The 24,463-nt window shown below is 37.0% G+C and overlaps 1 protein-coding gene and 1 non-coding gene across 3 annotated transcripts in view; one reads left to right on the forward strand and one right to left on the reverse strand.

The window, feature by feature from the left end:
- Window positions 1-5,020: 5,020 nt before the first annotated feature.
- The window catches only part of CUL4B (cullin 4B), a 35,764-nt gene continuing 16,321 nt past the window's right edge, over window positions 5,021-24,463 (reverse strand). The window contains exons 10-21 of one of the 2 annotated variants that reach the window (XM_011229100.3): window positions 23,586-23,653; window positions 22,495-22,613; window positions 21,696-21,888; window positions 16,908-17,012; window positions 16,311-16,421; window positions 15,765-15,850; window positions 14,563-14,670; window positions 13,356-13,469; window positions 12,407-12,512; window positions 10,723-10,895; window positions 9,010-9,162; window positions 5,021-7,294 (exon numbers count right to left, since the gene is read on the reverse strand). In XM_011229100.3, the coding sequence (XP_011227402.1) occupies window positions 7,199-7,294; window positions 9,010-9,162; window positions 10,723-10,895; window positions 12,407-12,512; window positions 13,356-13,469; window positions 14,563-14,670; window positions 15,765-15,850; window positions 16,311-16,421; window positions 16,908-17,012; window positions 21,696-21,888; window positions 22,495-22,613; window positions 23,586-23,653 (1,432 nt within the window). In that variant the 3' untranslated portion in view covers window positions 5,021-7,198. Of the gene's footprint in view, window positions 7,295-9,009; window positions 9,163-10,722; window positions 10,896-12,406; window positions 12,513-13,355; window positions 13,470-14,562; window positions 14,671-15,758; window positions 15,851-16,310; window positions 16,422-16,907; window positions 17,013-21,695; window positions 21,889-22,494; window positions 22,614-23,585; window positions 23,654-24,463 lie in introns of both variants that reach the window. The other variant, XM_011229099.3, reaches the window with a different exon arrangement.
- LOC117797545 lies at window positions 19,367-19,468 on the forward strand. Its single transcript, XR_004622558.1, has one exon. It is a non-coding gene; the product is annotated as a U6 spliceosomal RNA (small nuclear RNA).

Here is a 24,463-nt window from a genome sequence, read left to right on the forward strand (position 1 = left end):
GGCTCGATCCCATAACGCTGGGATCACGCCCTGAGCTGAAGGCAGACGCCTAACCGCTGTGCCACCCAGGCGCCCCTGCTTTAGCCACTTCTATTCGACATTATAGTGGAAGCTCCAGAGAAATTAGGCAAGAAAAAGAAAGAAAACACACCCAAATTGGAAAGGAAAAAGAAAAACTCTCTCTCTTTGTAGACAACAAAGATGCTATATATAGAAAATCCTTAAAAATCCACAAAAATATATTAAAGCTGGTAAACAAATTCAGCAAAGTTGTTGGGTGTAAGATCAACACAGAAAAATTGTATATGGGGAGCCTGGCTGGTTCAGTCAGGAGAGCATGTGACTCTTGATCCAGGGTTGTGAGTTCAGTCCCATGTTGGGTGTAGAGATTATTTAAAAATAAAATCTCTTAAAAAATTGTATATGCTAGGGGCACCTAGGTGGCTCAGTCAGTTAAGCATCTGCCTTCAGCTCAGGTCATGATCCCAGAGTCCCAGGATCCAGACCCCGGTCAAGCCCTGTGTAGGGCTCCCCGCTCAGCAGGGAGTCAGCTTTTCCTTATTCCTTTACCCCTCCCCCTGCTCCTTCTCTCTCTCGCTCACTCTCTCAAATAAATAAAATCTTCAAAAAAATTGTATATACTAGCAATGAACAATCCGAAAAGTGAATTAAAAAAACAATTTAATTTGTAACAGTACTGAAAAGAACAAAATACATAGGAATACATTTAACCAGGGTGATATAAAAGACTTGTACAGTGAAATGTACAAAATATTACTGAAAGAAAATTTTTTTAAAGATTCATTCATTGCAGAGAGAGAGAAAGCATGTGCATGCTTGAGTGGGAGGAGGGGCAGAGGAAGAGAATCTTCAAGCAGACTCCCCACTGAACACAGAACCCCACCCAGGGCTCGATCCCATCACCCATGAGATCATGACCTGAGCTGAAACGAAGAGTTGGATGCCCAAACAACTGAGCCACCCAGGCGCCCCTACTGAAAGAAATTTCTTAAAGACCTAAAACAAGTGGTTTAAAAATGTAAAGACATTGGGGCTCCTGGATGGCTCAGTCAGTTAAGCATCTGACTCTTGATTTCAGCTTAGGTCATGATCTCAGGGTTGAGATCGAGCCCCGTGTTGGGCTCTGTGCTGCATGTGGAGGCTGCTTAAGATTCTCTCTCCATGGAGTGCCTCAGTGGCTCAGTCAGTTAAGTGTCTGCTTTTGGCTCAGGTCATGATCCCAGGGTCCTGGAATCGAGCCCCACATTAGGCTCCCTGCTCGGCAGAGCCTGCTTCTCCCTCTCCCTCTGCTGCTACCCCTGCTTGTTCTCTATCAAATAAATAAAATATTTAAAAAAAATTCTCTCTCCCTCTCCTCCTTCCCCCCCCCGCCCTCAATCACATGCTCTTTCTAAAAAAAAATGTAAAGACATCTTATGTTCATGGTCTAAACTAAGACTTAATACTATTAAGATGGCAATACTCGCAAAGAGATCTATACATTTAATAGAATCCCTATCAAAATCCCAATGGTCTTTTTTGCAGAAATGGAAAAGTTGATCCTAAAATTCACATGGAATAGCAAGAGACCTGAATAACTAAAACAATCTTGAAAAAGAAGTGTAGGACTCACACTTCCCGATTTCAACTTATTAAAAAGCTACAGTAATCAAAATAGTGTAATACTGGTATAATGATCCATAGATGGATCAATGGAAAAGTCCAGAAATAAACCCACAGAGCTATGCTCAACTCATTTTTGACAAGGGTAACAAGAGCATTCAATGGGGGAAAGAATTGTCTCTTCAACAAATGGTGCTGGGACAACTGGACATCCAAATGCAAAAGAATGAAGTTGGACCCTTACTTGATGTTACATACAACAATTAACTCAAATGAGATTAAAGGTAAAAGTATAAAACTCTCACACAAGAAGACATAGAGGTAAATTAGAGCTTGGATTTGGTAATGGTTTCTCAGCCATGACAACATTAAGAACAAGAGACTAAAAAAATTAATTGGACTTCATTAAAATGTAAAATTTTTGTACATCAAAAGACACTATGAAGCAAGTAAAAAGATAACCCAAAGAATAGGAGAAAATATTAGCAAACCACTGTACCTAATAAGGGTTTTGTATCCTTAATATATAAAGAACTCCTGCAACTCATCAACATGAAGACAACCCATTTTAAAAATGGCCCAAAAGGAAGGGTGCATGGGTGGCTCAGGTGACAGAGCATGAGACTCGATCTTGGGGTTGTGAGTTCACGCTCCACACTGGGCACAGGGATTACTTTAAAAAAATGGCCAAAGGACTTGAATAGATATTTCTCCAAAGAAAATGTACAAATGGCCAACAAGCACATGAAAAGATAGTCGACATTAATAAGTCATCAAGGATATGCAATTCAAAAACCAGCACTTCACACCCACTAGGATGGTTATAATAGGAAAAGAAAAAGAACAAGTATTGATGAGGGTGTGGAGAAATCTGAACCCTCGTACATTGCTGGTGGGAATGTAAAATGATGCAGCTTCTACAGAAAAGTTTAGTGGCTCCTCAATATATTAAGCAGAGAATTGCCATATAACCTGGCAATTCCACTGCTGAGTTCATACCCAGAAGATTTGAAAACAGGGAGGTGAACAGGTACTTATACACAAATCTTTATAGTGTTGCTATGCCACACAATTGCCAAGGGGAGTAAACAACCCAAATGTGCATCAACCGATGACTGAATAAACAAAATGTGGTACATACATACACTATTACTCAACCATAAAATGGAATGAAGTATTGACACATGCTCTATCATGGGTGAAACTTGAAAGCATCATGCTAAATGGTAAGAAACCAGACACAAAAGGTCACATATTATATGCACGGATATGAAATATCCAGGCTAGGCAAATCCATAGAGATAGAAAGTAGATTAGTGCTTTCCAGAGGCTGGATAGAGGAAGAATGGGGATTAACTACTTAATGAGTACAAGGTTTCCTTGGGATGATGAAAATGTTCTGGAACTAGAGAATGGTGATGGTTGCACAAAAGGGTGACTGTATTAAATGTCACTGAACTGTACAATTTAAAATGGTTAAAATGGGGATGCCTGGGTGGCTCAGTCAGTTAAACGACTGCCTTTGGCTCAGGTCATGATCCCAGGGTCCTGGGATTGAGTCCCGCATCAGGCTCCTTGTTCAGAGGGGAGCCTGCTTCTCCCTCTGCCCCTCCCCCTGCTCATGCTCTCCCTCTCTCTGACAAATAAATAAAATTTTAAAAATGGTTAAAATGGAAAATTTTGTGCAATTCACAAATTTTTTTAATTAAAGAAGAGGTTTTAAAATATTTTATTACAATTAGAGGTTATGGGGCACGAGTGGCTCCATTGGTTAAGCACCCGACTCTTGATTTTGGCTCAGATCATGATCTCAGGTTTGTGAAATCAAGCCCTGCACTCATTTCGCACTGGGTGTGGAGCCTCCTTAAGATTTTTCTCACTCCTTCTCCCTCTGTATCCCCGCTCTCTCACCAAAAAAAAAAAAAAAAAAAGAATTAAAGGTTGGGAGGAAAATGTTTTTACAGCTATTAAGTTCTATTAAGTGCTAATGTGGCTCCACAGCATATTACATTCTACATCGAATAAAAAAGTTCTACACGGGGCACCTGGGTGGCTCAGTAGGTTAAGCATCTGCCTTCAGCTCAGGTCATGATCCAGGGTCCTGGGATGGAGCCTTGCGTCATCACTGGGCTCCCTGCTCCTTCCTCTCTCTCTCAAATAAATAAATAAAATCTTTAAAAAAAAAGTTCCCCAAAAGAAAGTTTACATTTCTTTTTACTGTGCTAGACATAAATTCAAGGGATTGGTTTTTTTTGTAGTATATTTAAAAAATTTTTTAAAGTAGGCTCCACACCAAATGTGGGGCTTGAACTCGCAACCCCGAGATCAACAGCTGCATGCTCTCTTGACTGAGCCAGGCAGGGAACCCTAGGGATTGTTAAATATAAAACTATACTATGTGTTCAAAAAAAGAAATACCTATTTTATAATAGCAAGGAAAAGAACTGAACAAAATGTTATATCTGAACCAAGTGTTTCCAGGTGAACAAATCTCTTCACATTCAAATGTAAAGCAAATTTTTGTAGGAAACTTAAAAAATATTGATTAATGAAGCACTAGCAAGGACATCATATAAAGCCTAATTATGCAAATTCCCATTAGTACCGCTCTTTTTAATGAACAGTATGTTTGGCAATTGTATGTACATGACAGAACAGAACATGTTTATAACACTTCCTGCCGTTCACAGCATTAAACAGAATGGTCATTAAAAGAAACAAAAAAACAGCTAATGTAAAAGATTTATGGATACTAAGATTAAAAAAGAAGCTTCTGAAAATCTTGAGACCCAGATGCCTAAACAGAATAAACTGCTTTCTTCAACTGTACACACATGTACAAGATCAGAATTCTCAAGAGTGTGGCTAGACATCATGTTCAGACTGTTCAACAGACTCAGGAACTGGGTTAAAAAAAAGCTTCCTGATTCCTGATTCCTTGGTAAGGTCCTTGATGTGCATCTTACAGTGACAGTACACAGCAGAAGTCATTATTAATAGCAAAGGAAGATCAAGTGCCATTACTGAAACAAAAGCATTTCATCTTTTATTCTTCCCTCAATGTAAATCTAGTTTCACATTGACTTTATGCAACAATCCGCCTTTTGAGAATTTGAATGAAACCGTGTTTACACTTGCACTTGATTTTTCTAAAATATGACATTTAAGAATGAATACTCACCTTGAGAATTCCTGGGAATTTGACTCACCCTTTACCAATACCCTCCTCCACATTCCTATAGCATTATCACCAAACCACCACAAAAATAAAAAAGAGAAAATTTTAAAATAACAAAATTGACAGATGTAAATTCATTAAATCATTAGGAAGATTTAAAGTTCTGTTGTCTCATAACTTTCTTTAAATGCTTGAATTTTAAAGATCTTCTCCAGAAACTTTTTTTAAATAAAAGTTTTATTGGAGAAAAATAGAACCACCACGTACACAGGGAAAAGAGCACAAAAATTTAACTGATACAGAACAACTGAAAGTCACAATTACCCAATGTTGTTTGCAATTATTTTTCAATGTCTTAAACAGCTCCCCTCGACTTGTTTTTTAATATTCTTGCCAATTTTTCAGTTGAAACAGCATCAAGTTTTCAAAAAATTAAGAGCCTCAGGGAAGGGACCGGCTTTCAAGATAACAAAAGTGACACCAAGAGTCTCCTCCTAACAGGGACCAATTCTACCTAAAAAATGCCTTAAGAGTAACTACTGAGTCTTGTGGAATAGTCTATATATCTCAGAGACCATCAGGGATGAATTAGAACACTGACATAAATGGTCCAGTGTGAAGAGAGGATGAACAGAATTGGCGCATTTCCTTGTCAGATAAGCTCATGCAAGGAAACCAGGGAGAAGCTGAGAAAATATAGGCAATGGCTGCTCAAAAAGAATTAGGAAGGCATTCTAAATACCACATATTGTTAACAGTGTGCAAGTTGATGCAATCAGAGAAACAGGCAACTTTTTTATAATAGCTGGTCACAGGGCTTGAGAATTCAAGAAAACAGTCAATAATAGACACAAGAGCCAAAAGTCTCCTCAGTTGACAGTTAGGACCTAGGTATTCTTCCTAATGGCTCCAAATAGTCAAGAAAATACACTGTTGCCAGAAGCATCAAAGTAATTCTGATTTTAAAAAATCCACACAAAATTTTCTGCTTCTCCTCCAAGATCGATTCCCTTCAAGGAAAAACAAAGAAGCAAAAAACAAAAAAACAAAACAACCCAACCACCAAACCCACAAAAGCCAACCAACCAACCAACCCCCCACTGATGCTAAAGAGAAGGCTTTCTACTCACATTACCAATTTGAGTAACAATACTTCTGCTATTGTCTATGTATGAACAATCCTAGGACATTCCCCTGAAAAGCAGATGTCCAGTGGCTATGAGAACTCTTCAAGAAATTTTGAAAGGAATAAGATCAGCATAATACAGATTTTGAAATTCCCACTTAGGAGGTCTATGGAGAAAATAAAGGAAGACCTTTACTTTAGGTCTTTAGGAAGTTAGGAGGATGATAGTTTTATTTAGCAAAATGGAGAGTTGGGGTGCTTCCCCCAAAAAAACTTTGGTAGAGAAAATAGGAATGCTAAATCCTAGGAAGCGTGTAACAATCTAACAATTGGTCCAAGTTGAAGACAAAACTGTCCAAACAACATTGAAGTCTATAGGAAGTTGAAAACTAGTTGATGAATTTTTGCTCTTGTAAAAATTTATAAAACACATGGGTTTTGGTCTCTTATGCAATGTTCATATTGTATTCATTTTTAATATGAAGAGTTGGGTTTTTCTCTCCTACCATGTTCTTCTAATACAGCTGATCAGCAATTTTCTATTTCATCTATTTTTATAAGTACCTGTTAATCAGAACAGTAAACTCAGGGCTAAGCCATATACACACATCCCATGGTCATAAATAGAATGTCTTAGGATGCGTATATACAAGAGATTATGTAAGCAACTGTCCCTCTACTTGAAAACTTGTTTCCAAATAACTTTTTTTTAAAACATCCCTTTCAGTGTAACAGAACATTACATAGTAAAATATCAATAGCTATGACAACTTATTTTTCTTTTCAAGGGAAATCACAAAACAGGTGAACAACCAAGTCCAGGGTGGTTTTTCTATTTGATAAATACATCCAGAACTCTGTACAGTAAATAAAGTTTGCATGCAGTTTAAGTATCTTTAAATGACATTTTAAGCAAATAAACCTTTTGCTTCATAATTAATGGTGTATAAGAACCCCCCCTCCTTTTTTAATAGCCATAGGACCTCTTCCCCAGTTCCAAACAGGAATCATGAAGACCAGGTACTTTCTTAAGAATTTTCTGCACATCATACTAAATAACATGCAAAGAGTTCAACAACATTCTTCTTAAAGGTTAAGTATTAACTCTTTAAATGGGCATGTTAACCACTGAAAAAGTCGACTCAACTATTTCCATTACACTGCTTCATTTGGTCATTGGTAGTATAAAAGAAGTCAAATAATATAGGATCAACAGGTTAGTTTATCCACTGGGTACTGCATATGATACCAAATACTCGGAGGCCAAGGTTTTATGCGATATAATTGTATTGGTTCGGATTTTCTTTATCTCTTTCCATGTAATCCCGATCAATTAAGGATTCTATTCTCTTCTTAAGATCAGCAGGCTGTAAGAGAAGGCAAATTTTCAGTGCAAACCTTATAATCATTGGCTCAAGCCCATGTAACAATACCCCATTAAAAAAAAGAAGTTTTGGCTCACTGATTTAATGTATTTAAATATCCTTATTTTTTTAAAGAGAAAAAGTATAATGAAAATAAAACCAGATTAAGAAATGTTTTTATACTATACATATACCGTCACATCTTGTCATATTACACAATACTTTGTTACTTTTCTACCTTAAAGAGGTCTTTTGAGAACCAGATACTCTCCGCACAAATACAAAAAACTAACTTATCATAACTTCACATGAGGAATACGTTATAGTTTAGGGAAACAGAATTGCTATTTAGTTTTGCCAACAGAGTGTGAGAAGATAAGTAGACCCTAAATTTGGGCAAAAGCTAGTTCTCACAGGCAGGTTGCGTTTTTATGAATTAAGGTAAAAAAAATGTACTACAGAAAACACTATTTACAAGAATGCTACAACAAATGGTCTGATAAGTGAATTACCTCCTAATAAAGGTCTCTGTATTTTAGGTTTAATTTAAGATTTACCTGTTACCTACTATAAACAATTTGGATTTTTGAATCCTACTTATGGTTGAAAAATTGAGACAGCTTCTAACTTGTTCTCATGATTGCATTCGTAGCTCTTAGATGACAAAATTTCACTGTGTTTTGTATCTAGCCCATAAAAAGAATATAATCTTGCTGACAGAGTTTTTCAGATAGTGTAAAATGGCCACTTGATTTGAGAAGAGTAAAGAGCAAAAGTAGTTTGATGGGGTGGCCAAAAACCAACATTTATTATAATGATCCTTTAACTGCCTCAGTGACCTCTCTGGCTGGAGATGAAATAGTTGTAAGGCAGAGCATAAGGGTAAGAGTGTGGTAGTGAGAAGGCAGTATTAGGTTTGGAGAAGAGAGAAAACCTGCCTTATTAGCATTAATCACTTAACAAGCACCTACAATGCCAGGCCCAGTGCTAAGTTTTGTACATAGATCACATCTCATTTAAGCCTCACATTATCATCCCCATTTTACAAAACAAGGTGAAATGATTTACCTAAGCCCAAAGCTGCTGAGAACCTCAAGAGCCAAGAGTCTATCCAAACTCTACAAAGTGTTTATCATCACAAAGGTCTGAGAACCTTCTAAAAAAACCTTGGAAAAAAGGCCAATAAAACACCACATTGTCTAAGCCTCTTTATTACTGGACATTTACACTGGCACATGTCCATTTAAATGACCAATTTCAGGTTGCCAGAACAATTGTTAAACTTTTCAAAAAGATGCCTGATGGCTAATTATCTGTGCAGAGTTTTTAATGGACACTTACATAAGCTAACTAAACAGAAGATTAAAATAACCAAATCTGTCAAAATACCAAGGCATTTCAAAAAGAAAAAAATAACAAAAATAACAAAGCTCAAAGGAAATATTGTGAATGAACCTGAAAATTTCACACTCATTTAGCAGCTAAACTTTCAGGTTTAAGATCCCTTATGACTTTCCCCTTTGTCACAGTTACCCACATATGCTAACAAAGGGTTTTTCTGGGGGGGGGATCATATATATGAGCATGAGAAATGAAAACTTTTGTCCCTCCAAATGGTCTTGAGGCTTTAATCTATGTTTTTAAGATTTGTGTCTGAAAATGTAATGTGTTCTCTTTTATATATTATAAGGTCAATTCAAAAACACAGAAGTACCTACCTTCACTGGAAATTTCAGCTGGTTGTACACCTCTGAAACAAGAAGATTGTGGCTAAGCGTCTTTCTCATCTTCATAATCCGAACAATTGCAGCATCAATTTGATACTGTCTGTCTTGAAATACTCTTTCTGTAGTGCTTGCTTGTTCCTCAACCTAACAAAAAAGTTTTTAAACTTAGGAAATGTACCTGAAGTGAAACTTGCTTACACAAATTTGTATGTTTTAGGGACATGACACACTATTAACGGTTTAAATATACTGAATTATTTAAAGAAATCTTATAAATACAGATGATGATGGGAAAAAACCTACAAACAACTCTTTTCTGTCCTAATTATATTGTCCTGTACCACTGAAGTAATGCCAATATTAGTTAATAGAAAAATACCACTTAAAGTTGTCTTTTTATAAGTAGAGATGGCTGATGGAGCATTTATCATTTTCTTTTACTTTGTCCTCAAAATCTTCTAAATGTGTCACAAGGGGTTACTGGCCAGATTTCTGTAGGACATTAGCTTATCTGCAAAACAGATTGACTCTGATCTCTGACTTAAAGTATGGTACTAGCTAAGCTAGAGTCAAACTTTTTAAAAATTAATTTTTATTTTATAATACATAAATCAGAAATGCAGTGTTAGCTATTATTTTTGCTCAAGACTGACAGAAATTTAGGTGTTTAGGAGACAGTTTATCAATTTTAATGCTAAAGCAAAAAAAGGCCATCTTTAGCACCTAAGTTAAAAGAATAGTTTGGGCTTCTTGTAGTTAATTTCTTTCTGATACAGCATAAATGTTTTAAAAGAACACAGTACTCTTCTAAGGGATTATCACACCTTTAATGTGAATGTAAAGAAGACAGGAACGTGTCTGAGATACCGACCGCTATCTCACATTAAAACTTTTCCTCATGTACTGCATTAAACCTTTGGAATTGAAACCAAATGGTTTCAGGAAATGCTGCAGTTGTTTCTTTCTGTAATAAAAGTCTCTTACAAATTCAAATGGCAAAAACAAACAAAAACGTCACTGTTAATCAAAGAAATACTAAGTAAATTGGAGTTTTCACTCGACAAGTTGGCAAAGATTTAAAAAAGAAAGTATAATCTTCAGTGCTGGTGAGGGCACCATTAAGACAGGCATTCTCACTGCTAGACAGAGTGTAAATTGGTCCAGAAGTTCTGGAACACAATACGACATCATTTTTAAGACTCCTACAATGTTCATACTCTTTAACCCCAAAGAAGTACTTCCGTGAATTTATCATAAAGGAAGTCTCAGAGAGATTAAGATTTAGGTACAAAGATGTTTCTTGCAGTTTTATTGACAATAGAAATTATGACAATAGAAATGGAAATTTATTGACTAAGAAATTATGAATTTAACTGCCCAACAGACACTGGTTGAATAAATTATAATGGCCATGTTAAAGAACATCGTGTGGCCATCTGCCATTTTATGAAGATACTTAATGGCATGGAAAATTCTAAAACTCTAATATTAAGCAAAAAAAGCAAGATATAAAATTATCAAGCCCAACTGTGTGCACTTCCCCCCAAAAAACTTCAAGATCAAGTACTGAAATATACTGAGCTAGATATAGGCACAGAAAATGTTAGTTAGTGGTTGTAGTACAGGCATAAAATCTTTATACATTTTTATTATGAACACGTATAATTCCAGTGCATCAGAACAAGGAGAATGCAAAAGAGATACCGTTTCTTTCATCTGGATTTGATTGATCTTTATCCTGAAAAGTTTGTGTTTGAAATCATCATTACAAATGAACTTGTCACCATCTTCAATATCTTTGCCCTTTGGATTTTTTGCCAGAACTCTAGCTTTGCCACAGGCCAATGACTGCAGTGTTCTCCTTAATTCTCCGTCCTCTGAAGAAGAAATAGTGGATTAGTTATTTGTTACTAGTTCATCAACACAAACCACTACATTCACCTCAATCTACTTCTACCCCATCCCTCTATTAAAACAGTTTCCTTTTTCTCTGCAAGGTCATCAATGACTTCCTCTTTGTCCTAACCAATGGCTTTTTTCCTGTGGTCCTCTAAAGGCTCCAATTATTCCACGTGGATAACTACCAAGTCTTCAGAAAGGACATGTCACTTCCTTCTAATCCCACATTCAAAAGACACCTCCAGGGATGCCAGGGTGGCTCACTTAAGCATCTGCCTTCAGCTCAGGTCATGATCCTAGTTTTGGAATCAAGGCCTGCATCGGGCTCCCTGCTCAGCGGTGAGCCTGCTTCTCCCTCTGCCTGCTGCTCACCCTGCTTGTGCTCTCTCTGACAAATAAATAAATAAATAAATAAAATCTTAAAAAAAAATCTTACAAAACATACCTCCACCTGTTTTACTATCATCAACTCCAATATGTCCAAAGTTTAATTCATATCTTCCCCATAAAACTGTGTCCTCTTTCCAATTGTTAGCCCTGAAACTACCAATCCACTCTGGTGAGAAAACCCTGCAATCATCTTTTTTTTTTTTTTTTGACAGAGAGAGACAGCCAGCGAGAGAGGGAACACAAGCAGGGGGAGTGGGAGAGGAAGAAGAGGCTTACAGTGGAGGAGCCTGATGTGGGGCTCAATCCCACAACGCCGGGATCACGCCCTGAGCCGAAGGCAGACGCTTAACCGCTGTGCCACCCAGGTGCCCCTGGAATCATCTTTTAACTTTTAACTGTTCCTTCCCCTTCATCCTTCATGTAGCTAGTAGTTACTTCCTTAGAGATAGAGGCCTCTTCATCATTCTCACTGGCCTCATTCTAAACTAAGTCCCTTATCACTTTATGCCTGAATTACCCCCACTAGCTTCTGGATTGGCATCTCTTCAACCTCCAAGCTGCCCTACCATCTATTGATTCCAAGTAAGTTGTCCAAATAAGCCACCTCTAGTATGTCTCACACTTGAAACCCTACAAAGGTTTCATTTGCTAGATTTGCAAGGCTTTCCATGATCAGGCTCTATTCATCTTACCTATCTAGCTTTGTATCTCACTATTTGATGCTGCAGTTAATACTTCGGGACTCCTGCCCACACTGTGCTCATTCCTAGCACTAGGCCTTGTCTCACACTATCTCCCCTGGCAGCTTATGCCATCTCCCTAACTAAAATGGGAAGCCCCACCTCAAATATCACCTGCTTCATGAATGATTTCCCAATTATGCCAGCCCACAGACATCTCCTGCTTCGCTAAACTCCTAACACATTCCTAGTCAGCACCACATATTGGTACTTACTGGTTGTGAAATTCCCCCTTTCCCCATGATTATATGAGTGCTGAGGAGAGGGATTATTCCTTTGTATCCCCCCCAAAGCTCTTAACCTAGTGGAATGAATACAGTAGACATTGAATAATGCTTGCTAATTGATTCAATACAAACCTATTCCGGTAGCCTGCTTGATCTCCTCCAAACTGAACTCCTCTCCCTCGTTAAACATTAGCAGCACCAGGGTTTGGAAGAGAGAGACCTGGAGTTCTTTTTTACCCTGTTGAAGAAACAGCAGTTTAGCCATCATTTTTTAAAAAAAATACATGAAAATTAATCAAATAACTAATCTTTAACAGGAAAAACATTTTTTCAATTAGTAGATTCAGAAACATGGATCAACGTTATCCAGAAAAGCTAGTATGTTCAGTGTAGGGTTTATGTGTGATCCTACCTAAAACAGGAAGGAGGACTGGGTGACCTTTCCACAGGTCTTTTTTTAAAGCCTTATAATTAAAACAGAACAACAGAATAATGAAAATTAATAAATCAGCCTCATGTGTCATTATAGATTATTTTTCAGAAGCAGCAAGAAATCACTATTTCAAATGCATTTTCAACTTGTTGGATTCAAATCAGTCATGAAAAGCTGCAGGGATTTTTGGAAATTAGATATGGGAACTGTTCTCCTTTACGCCCACTCTATTCTCTAGCTCCCAGCAACAAGAAGTTTCCTGTCAAGCAGCAGCAACAAGAATACTGCATCCACAGGTGGGGAAAGGATGGCAGAAAAATGGTTATTGGTTTTGGTCTTGCAGTAGGGCCAATTCAGCCATGAAGAAGACCACATTCTTATAATACACACAAAGCTGTGATAAGCAATCAGTCTGTCATGTATTTAGGATAAACTTGTAAAACAGCTTAAACCTTCAAGTTAAGAGGAATGACCTGTTGGTGAGCACAGCATAATATGGACAGAAGTTGAATCACTATGTTGTACACATGAAATTAAGGTAACATCGTATGTCAACTTTACTCAAAAAAATTTTCTAAGGAAAAAAAAGAGGATGACCTCAACATCAAAGATGAAGATGAAAACTAAGTTTGGGGAACATCTACTTACCTCTTTAAATTCTGCCTTTAGCACACAGTGTCCTAGGGTTGACTGCCACTGAAGTTTCCTGCCACTATGTTTGCCTAGGTAAAATGTCTTGAAAATCTCCTGAAGTTTTACCATCTACAATAAATAAAATACAGCTTTATTTAAGCTCTGTATCCAGTATCACTTTCACCATTCTTTTTTTTTAAAGATTTTATTTATTTGACAGAGAGAGAGAGAGGCAGCCAGTGAAAGAGGGAACATAAGCAGGGGGAGTGCGAGAGGAAGAAGCAGTCTCCCAGCGGAGAAGCCCGATGTGGGGCTCGATCCCAGGACTCTGGGATCACGCCCTGAGCCGAAGGCAGACGCTTAATGACCGAGCCACCCAGGCGCCCCACTTTCACCATTCTTTATATTTACCTTATGTGTAATAATTTCTGGAAGTTTTTAGTATCAGTTTTTATACCCAGTAATTCCACTGATCACTCTGATGTAAGGTAATGGTCTCCCCACTACCAAATCTAATGGCATTTATCAGTTTTTATACTCTTTGATCTCTCTGCAACATCTAAACGTCCCCTCTTTTGAAATATTCACCTCCAGGAGCTTTTGTGCCTCCAAACCATACCAGTTCCTTTATCTCACTATTGCTTCTTTGCTGGTTTCCTTCACAGGTCCCTCTTCCTACCATCTGCCAAATGTGAACCTTTTCCGAAGTTCTGTCTCAGCCCTTTTCTTCCTATTTCTATATTTTTCCTCCTAATGAGGGAGATCTCTACCCCCTTGGCTTCCATGATCATCTCCACGAAGAATTCTCAATATCTATCTCTAGCCTTAACCCCCTTTCTAAGCTTCAGTCCTGAGTTTAAGACATTTCCCCAAAAGTTAGGATGGATTTACTCAAGCCCACTCACTCAGCAATCCAACCCCCAGGTGATACACAAGCAAAAATTTCTGACAGCTGGGCAGAATGATGGGTACAATCTGGAGAACTAAAAGAAGAGTCAGAGAAACTGGCCCTGAACCCAGAAACCTGACATCGTTAACTAAGCTCTAATGATATATATACGAGAGTCATATAAAAAGAAGAGCAAAATATTAAAACAATTGGCATTTGGTGTTGGTGTGCTTACTGACACAAACTTTTAGAAAGTATTTATTTTTCAAAGACAAGCAAAATAGAAGCTTTATTTCTATGCTTATAACTCAAGTCCTGAACGGCAACTCTTACCTCTGGTGGTAAATGGACTTCCATAGGCACATACGTTGGCCAATAACCCATTGTCAGGATGTTCACAGTTAATTCAATATTCCCAGGTACATTCTGGTTCTGCATATACTACAATAAGATCAACACATACACTAAGATCTTAAAAACGAAAGCGCATACATTTCATGTCATAATAACGACCCATTCAAGAAGTTCCCCATTACAAAATTACATGCAAACTTTGACCATCTTTAAGATAAAAGGCAACTGTTATAAAAGGACTATAAATGAAGCCTATATTAAATGTACTAGATAATATTTTATTACAATGGCACACAAGGATCATGTGACCTTGTTAGAGGCATTATTGACTTAACTAATTTCTCACTTATGGCTGGGCTGTTATAGGTAGAATCTCATTCTCCATTCTTTTCCCCCTACCACATGCAGTCCCCATCTTTGGAGACCCCTATGTGGCTTGGGACACCTTGTAGCAACCCCCATTCCTCACCCCACCAGCTAGCCCAAGTCTCCAGTTTTTCACTTGCTCCACTACCTGTCTGCAGGGGGTGACCTGAAGTGGGGAAGGAATAAGAAGGGGAAAGAGCAAAGCAGATAAACCCTATTCTGTCACTACTATAGGACCATGATTCTACTGATCTTTCTCTTGTGTTGTCCATTCTCGGTTCCCACTACAGCAATATGGTGGTAAAGAAGTCATTACTAAAACCCTGAGAGGAAAATCTAATTTGCTATCACTATTACCTATGCTCTTAAATATTTCAAAACCACCTTCTACCAACATCTGCAAAACTGTGGATCTAGCTTTTCATTCACAATGTCCCCAAAGGCCTTATACAACCATTCTATCACCTCTCCTCCCTCCCCACTGCCAGCTTTGAACATACAAATCACCAACAGCAATTAGATGCTAGTGACAGCCCTGGTCTCACAATCTAGCTACAGTTTTTCTTGTCGTGACTTCAGTCAATGCATTTTATCTGGTTTTTTGTTACCTTGGATCTATATCAGGAATAAATTCTGAAGTAGGTCAAATATATTTTGTTGGTGATTTTTTCCTCTAACGTGAATATCATCTAAGCTCCTATGATGTATTTACAACAAATATAGGTTTCTATTTATCCTCTTCAGTGCATATCACAGCAAGAAGATAAATATATTTAAGTCTGAGAAATTAAGTTAAGAGTTTAACTCACTTTTACCTGTTTGAACTGAATCATGATGTCTTTAGAAAGTTCCATGTCTTTAAACATTCCTTCAAGTTTGCTGGTGAAAGCAGCTCCACATTCTATCAAAGATGTTTACACATTTATGATATTTTAAAGTGGTGAAAACAAAGAATTGAAAATTGAAAACATGAAATATAAAACTTACTTTAGCATGAAATATGATCTGTAACTATTCACAAGAATGAAAAAATCCTTACCCCAAAGTGTATGCCCCACTAATTCAGAGCCAAACTCTTTAATCCTGTAGTAACCTTATCTACTATTTAGGCATAAGATAAATGGAAAATATTTATACAACTAATAAAAACAAAAACAATGTTTTATTTTTTAAAAAACTGCAACAGCTCTGGATATGTAGAGATGTGTACAATAGGTTGGAAACCTCATGAGCTTACTCAATTTACATTTTCATCATATGAACAATGATTAATGAAAGAGGCAATTTAAGAGTAAACATTAAGCTAGCATTTTACCTCAGAAATCAAAGGAGAAAAGGAATAGAAAGAATGATGATCATACCATGTTTAAGTTTGGACAGCATTGATTTTTCAGCATCTACAGATGCACTCTTCCCAACTAACAGGCGCTTGGCTAAATCTTTCTTATAGAAGGCCTCAAAAACATCCTTACCTATGTTAAATAATAAAATACAATTCATGAGTCCAATAAAAAGTTCTGACAAAATTGCTCCAAAGTGCTTAATAAATCACACCATTATTCCAAGTTATTTAAACTTATACATTTTATCCACGTTCGTTAAATGCAACAGACATTAGAGGTAGATATTTAGGCTGGAAATTTCAAAAGTTCTTTGTTGTAAAGAATTAAGACTGCATTAACTTTTCTTTAAAAAAAACTTTAGTCAACTGGTGGTTTTAGCATCAATAGAAATTAAAACAAGCAGCAAAAATAAGGCTCTTAATAAGTGGAAAAGACAAAGCACAAGGCAATTAAGTAACATTCCTCAAGTACCCTAATGAATTAAATGCAACAAACATAATACAAATTTAAATAAATAACTCCCAAATAAATAGTCCCTCCTGGTTGATTATACTTGATAGTTTCTCTGCTGAGTACTCTGTTTTAAAAGAAAAATTTTGAAACAAAAACACTTACCATAGATAAATCTAAATATGATCATAATTTTATCCAACATTTTTTCAAGTTCTTCATCTGTAGCTTCTTTGTTGCCTGCGCGAAGCTTTGAATCTACATACTTAGCTAAAATGGGGGGAAAGTTCATTGTTTAGTGATCATATTTAGTGATCACAGGTATCCATAAGGTGCTAGGCACTATACATACCGAAACAGGAGTATGATACACTGAGTTTTTCAATGTTTCAGAGGTATACATGCATTTTTTAAAGTCTCCAAAGTCAAGGTCAGTAAGTGACTTATTCAATGTCACAGAGCTAATAAACACCAGAGCCTGAACTCAAACCCAAGCCTTCTGGCTCCCGATCTAACGTACTTTTCACTTCCACTATCCTGATGCTTATTAAAATGGGGTAGCGGTATCCTGGGGGAGGCAGTGTATACAGAAGCATGCTGGAGTCAACAAAGCCACTGAAGATGGGAAGGAGGTCCAAGACGGCAGCATAGGAAGAGCCTGAACTCACCTCCTCCCATGAACACACTCCCAGCTACAGTTACACAGAGCATTTCCTTTTGAGAAACTTCTGAAAACTAGATGAACTATTCTCCACAACAAAGGATAAAAGGATCACACCAAGATGGGTGGGAGAGGCAGAGCCAACGTAGGTATAGCCACACACAACAGGGAAAGATTTCACCAGACAGGTGCTTCTCTTGGAGGAGTAAGGGGTTGGTGCCTTACTTCAGGCACCCTGGCCCCAGTGATCTGTACCACAGAGATGAGCCCCCTAAACATCTGACTTAAAAAACCAACAGAACTGATTTCCGGGGATCCCAAAGTGCTGTAGGAAATAGAGATTCCCTCTTGGGGGACTCTCTTGTGGCCTGGCTCACCCCAAGACCCAGTAAAAAAAAACCACAGTTTGAAAAGCACCTAGACTGTATGTGAAAAATACATTTGCTGATCTGGAGGCATATCAGCTGGAGGGGCGAGATACAGCTAATATGCTCCCTAGAGATCAAGGTGTTGGCAGACACCATCACTGCACTTTCCACATAGCCTGCGAGCACAGATAGGGGGGCTTGGATGTGGTAACTGAATTCAACAATACACTGAAAGGATCATATACCATGATCAAGTGGGATTTATTTTGGGGCTGAAAGGATGATTCAACACCCACAAATCAATCAACATGTTACACCACAGTAACAAAATGAAAGATAAAAATCATATGATCATCAACAGATATAGAAAAAGCATTTGACAAAATTCAACATCCATTTATGATAAAAAACTCTCAACAAAGTGGGTATAGCAGGAACATACTTCAACAAAATAAAGGCCATATATGACATACCCACAGCTAATATCATACTCAACAGTGAAAAGCTGAAAGATTAGGAACAAGACAAGGATACCCACTATTACCACTCTTATTCAACATCGTAGTGGAAGTCTAGTCACAGCAATTAGGCAAGGAAAAGAAATAAAAGGCATATAAAGTGGAAAGGAAGAAGTAAAACTGTCACTATTTGTACATGACATAACACTAGACATAGAAAACCCTAAAGACTACACCGGGAACTATCAGAATAAACAAATTCAGTAAAGTTGCAGAATACAAAATATACAAAAGTCTGTTGTGTTTCTATATACTAATAAGGAGCTATCACAAAGAGAACTCAAGGAAACAATCCCATTTACAACTGCATCAAAAAGAATAAAATACCGGGGCACCTGGGTGGCACAGTTGGTTAAGCAGCCGACTCTTGGTTTCAGCTCAGGTCGTGATCTCAGGGTCACAAGATGGAACTCCATGTCGGGCTCTGTGTTCAACGTGGAGTCTGCTTGAGACTCTCTCTCCCTCTGCCCCTCCCCCTTGCTCTCTCTCTCAAATAAATAAATCTTTTGAAAAATAAACAATAAAAAACCTAAAAGTAAACTTTTTAAAAAAGATTTTATCTATTTATTTGAGAGAGAGACAGAGCACAAGCAGGGGGAGGGGCAGAGGGAGAGAGAGAAGCAGACTTCTCACTGAGCAGGGACCCCAACACAGGGCTCGATCCTAGGACCCATGAGATCATGACCTGAGCCAAAGGCAGCCACTTAACCGACTGAGCCATCCAGGTACCCCCCTAAAAATAAATTTAACCAAGGAGGTGAAAGACCTGTACAGGGAAAACTACAAGATACTGATGAAAGAAACTGAAGATACAAAAATAAATGGAAAAATACATCGTTTTCATGGATTAGAAGAATTACTATTGTTAATATGTCCATACTACCTAAAATAACCTACAGATTCAAAGCAATCCCTATCAAAATTCCAAGGCATTTTCCACAAAACTGTAACAAGTAATTTAAAAATATGTATGGAACCACAGAAGATCTCAAATAGCTAATCTTGAAAAAGAAGAACAAAGACAGAGGTATCATGCTCCCTGATTTCAAACTATACTACAAAACCAAAGTAATCAACGCTCTCTTCAGCAGCACATATAACTAAAATTGGGAGGATACAGAGATTAGCATGGCCCCTTGCAAGGATGACATGCGAATTCATGAAGCGTTCCATATTTAGAAAACCAAACAAATAAAAAAAAAACCCTATAGTAGTAATCAAAACAGTATGGTATTAATGTATAGAGAGACATACATATCGATGGAACAGAATAGAGCGCCCAGAAATAAACCCATGCTTATATGGTCAATTAATCTATACCAAAGGAGGCAAGAATATACGATGGGAAAAAAGACTCTTCAATAAATGGTATTGGGAAAACTGGACAGCCACATGCAAAAGAATGAAACTAGACCATGATCTTACACCATACAGAAAAATGAACTCAAAATGGATTAGAGACTTGACTGTCTTTTTAATGGATGGATGAAGACCTGAAACTGTAAAACTCCTAGAAGAAAAAACATCGCTGTAGGCTCCTGGACACAGGTCTTAGCAATGTTTTTTTTTTCTGAATCTGACTCCAAATGCAAGGGAAACAAAAGCAAAAATAACTAAAAAGCTTCTGCACAGAGAAGGAAACCCATCAACAAAATGAAAAGGCAACCTTTTTGGGAAAAGACGGAATGAAGATATTTGCAAGTCATATATCCAATAAGGGGTTAATACCCCAAATAAAGAACCCATACAACTCAGTAACAAAAAAATCCAATTAAAAAATTGGCAAAGGATCTGAATGTCTTTTTCCAAAGACATACAGATGGCCAACAAGCACATGAAAAGATGCTCAATATCACTAATCAACAGGGAAATGCAAATCAAAATCATAATGGGATATCACCTCACATCTGTCAGAATAGCTAGTATCAATAAGACAAAAAATCTGTTGGTGAAGATGTGGAGGAAAGGAATTCCTCGTGCGCTGTTGGTGGGTATGCAAATTGGTGGAGCCACCACGGAAAACATTATGGAGGTTCCTCAAAAAATTAACAGAGCTACCATATGATCCAGCAATTATACTACAAAGATAATACAAACACTAATTCAAAAACATATGCACCCCTACGTTAACTTCAGCATTATTTACAATATATAAGACAGGGAAACAACCTAAGTGTTCATCAATGGATGAAGGGTGTGTGTGGGTGTGTTGATGGAATATTACTCAGTCATAAAAAGAATGAAATCTTGCCTTTTGTGAGAACATGGATCTTAAGGGTTTTATGCTACGTGAAAAGAAGACAGAGAAACAAGACAAATACCGTGTGATTTCACTTATATGTGGAATCTAAAAAATAAAACAAAACAAAATTCAGACTCAAATACAGAGAACAGATTGGTGATTGCCAGAGGGAAGGGGTTGGGGTGCCAAAATGGGTGAAGGGGATAAAGAAGTACAAATTCAGTTATAAAATAAGTCACAGGGATATAATGTACAGCATAGGGAATACAGTCCATAAATATTGTAGTAACTTTGTAAGGGGACAGATGGCTTACTGTGGTGACCATTTCACAATGTTTGTATACAAACACTGAATCACTACGTTGTACATCTGCAACTCATGTAATATTGTATGTCAATTATATTTCAGAAAAAAAGAGCCACTGAAAGACCTGGCACATCCTGGGTGTCCATTTTACACTGATGTTAAGCAATCTTAAATACTACTTATTATAAAAAAAAAAAACAGACACATCACAGAGTAAAAGGCAAAATTTGCCAAAAAATTAAAGGGTAAGTAGCAGACCAACGAAATTTCATCCTTCTGGCAGAAGACCCTAGACCTTTATCATAGGGTACCTCTCCTTCTGACATTAAAGGGTAATTTGGTAGGGAAATCTGAGAAACACTGCTGTATACCACAGCCTTACAGTAAGTGGGCCCAGATTATTAAGCTTATTTTTGTCCTGGACATTTTTCCTTTCTCTCTAGCAACTGTAATTTCTTGCTACCCTCTCTTGTAGCACTAAGGGTGGGCCTCTAGACGTAGCACCCTGCCCCACCTCTAAATTGCTATAGGCTTAGAAAACAGATATCCAACTTAGTATAAATAGGAATAAATAGGGTTCTTACAAAGAAAGAATGTTATGTTTGACATGTGAACTTGAGATGTTCTTTACCTTGAAGATACAAAAATAAATGGAAAAATACATCGTTTTCATGGATTAGAAGAATTACTATTGTTGAAGGACTTATTCCTTATATCTGGTTCTTAGAAACTACCACCTAAGCAACCCCACATAAATGTGTTAATAAACTACACAACCTCGTCAAAGTCAAATTGACTGAAATTCTATGAATAAAAGAACACTAAATAGCCAGAAAAAAAAAAGACTGGAAAAATACCTATAAGTTCAGCAGGTTTGTTTGGTCTTTTGTTAATGAACGTTTCAAATGCTTCTTTCATGGCATTGATAAATTTTTCATTTTTCAGAAAGCAAATATCAATTATATGGTCAACCTTATCTTTAAAATCCAGCAATTCTTGAACCATGGTTTTATCTTTTTCAGGATTAATTACAATAGTGCTGCCAAATGCCTAAAAAACAAAAATGACCACATTTTAAAATTGAATTATCTCTGAAGAAAACAATTCCCAAATCATATTTTAAGTAGGTACACATATTTTTAAATTTCAAAATATTAAAATAAAATAAAGCTGTTTTCAAAGTCAGGAAAAAAAAATAAAGTGATAAAACATCCAGACTGATAACCATTCATCTATAATCACAAAATAAGGAATGATCCACTGGGTATACAGTATCATAATGGGGTATTATTATAAGCCTCTAGGCTCTTGTCCCTACTTTTAAAGAAGTCAGGTTTCAGTTTTTTTTTTAAACGGCAATCTGGCTTCACTGTAAAAGTGAAGAAAGGAAAGAAATTTTGGGCCCCCAAAAAGTCCTCTTTTTCCCCCCACATTCACTATTCTAAATATTGGTGCTAGAAATCCCATCAGATGTCAAGAAGATAACTTTTACTGTTGATCTGTTACACAGCTATCATTCTCTGGTTGACTGGCCTCAAAACTCCTATTACTTAAAAAAAAACTGAGTCTAACAAGTAAGAAATGCTTGCTGATGTGTACTCTGAGTGTATAGATTTAAGACATAAGAGAAAAAAACTACAAGTTAATTGTTAATACCTTAATGTATTCAATCCACTGTTGTAAGAGAACCTGAACTCCACCTCGAACTCTACTGAAGAGCTGATACAGGAGAGATAAGTCTTGAATTCGGTTTTCATCAAGGAGGCTATTTAAACCTGAAATTTCAAACATTTTGGCATTAAAGACAGTGAACAAAAATGCCAGACATTTTAATGAAAATTCAGTTAAATTATTATTGTGATACTGGTCTAAACTATTACTAATCTATGAATTTTAATATAAAGATTTGTTTTCTATTAAATTCAAATAAATAAATCTCCTTTCCAAATGAAAACTAAATATAGGGAACTTTAGTTTATATAAATATAAAAACAATTCTGTAATGATTTGTGCCATTTAGCACGGTAGATCAGATGTATAAACCAATTTGCAAAAACTGATTTACTTAAATACACATTATAAATAACTCACTCATATGTGCAGTAGCCATATTACGTCTGGCACTAATTAGTATACAAAACTGTATTTCAGAGTATTGGATATGGTCTGTAGTATTTCAAAAACCATGCATTAATAGGCCAAATTTGAATAAGATACTAATATATTTGATTTTCAGAATGAACTAATAATGTAACTGCATTAAAGTTCTAAAATATATCCATTTTATATAAAAGAAAAGATGGCTCGAGAGAAAGGTAAGGCTTTTGTCTATTTCTGGCACTGTCAAAGTAAAATTCAGGGTTTACCCTTAAGATCACTTGGGATTAGTAGAAGTGCTTGGTTTTATATGCTATGAACAAATACACTTTAGTGTAAAAAGAAATTCTTTTCCCTACCATAATCTTATAAATTAAGTCAAGAATTCCCACATTCCCACTGTTTTTTTTGTTTTTTTTTTACTGGTGTTAGTGGACCCCTCTCATTCTCAGTTCCTATACCTTTAAGTTAAGCCAAGAAGCACCTCCTCAAAGTTTACCATGATAAATAGGGAAAAAGGGTTATGTCCATCCTCAGAAAAGCAGCCACAAAGTCTCAAACTTCTTAAGAGGGTAATCTTTGAGAAATTTTTTTTTACTTATTTGCCGCTACCATTTTAAAAGTGATCTCTTTATAAACTGGTCAATTACCTTTCTGAAGAATTGCTGTTAAGTGTTCACCTAGAAGCTGTTTTTCTACAGTAGCAATTAATGACTTCCTACAAGGAAAAAAGGTTTAGAATTACTGACATTTGACTTTGCTGAAACTTTAAAGCCTTTGGGAGTGGAGGACAAATAGCTTGCTGGTGCTTTTTTTTTTTTTTAAAGAAAGAGAGCAACGGGATGCCTGGGTGGCTCAGTCAGTTAGGTGTCTGACTTGATTTCAGCTCAGGTCATGAGGTCGGGCTTGTGGAATTGAGCCCACATCAGGCTCCACACTCAGAGGGGAGTATGCTTGGGATTTGCTCTCACCTTCTCTCCCAGCTCTCTCTCTCTAAAACGGGTGAGTAAATCTTTAAAAAAAAAAATAGAGAGATGGGGGGGGAGAGGGAGAGAAAGAATCCCAAGCAGGCTCCACGCCCAGCGCCTGAGCCCGACTCAGGGTTCCATCTCACAACTCTGAGATTATATATGACCTGAGCCAAAATCAAGAGTTGGGACGCTTAACTGACTGAGCCACCCAAGCACCCCTCAAATAGCTTGTTTTATGTTAATTTCAATATTCCTATCCTATGTTTAAATGTATTGGTGCTCAGAGTTACTCACACCATAAGAAAGAAAAGTGCATTATTTCAGAATCTGATTTACATCACTAAATAAATATTTCCATGGTCTTGCTGTGGCTGGCTTTTTCCAAGTTTTTCTGCTTTTATTAGGAAGGCAGTTGTCTATGCTGCTTACAGGAACTCCTTGGTTGGTAATATTTAGGAAAGCACAGAAACAGTTTCTCCTCCTAACATCTACTGAATTTTAATCAGTCTTAAGATTTCAAAGATCACATCAGCTTCTAACACTATTTTTTTTCATTT

The sequence above is a fragment of the Ailuropoda melanoleuca genome, chromosome X, assembly GCF_002007445.2.
Source record: "Ailuropoda melanoleuca isolate Jingjing chromosome X, ASM200744v2, whole genome shotgun sequence".
Lineage (NCBI taxonomy): Eukaryota > Metazoa > Chordata > Mammalia > Carnivora > Ursidae > Ailuropoda > Ailuropoda melanoleuca.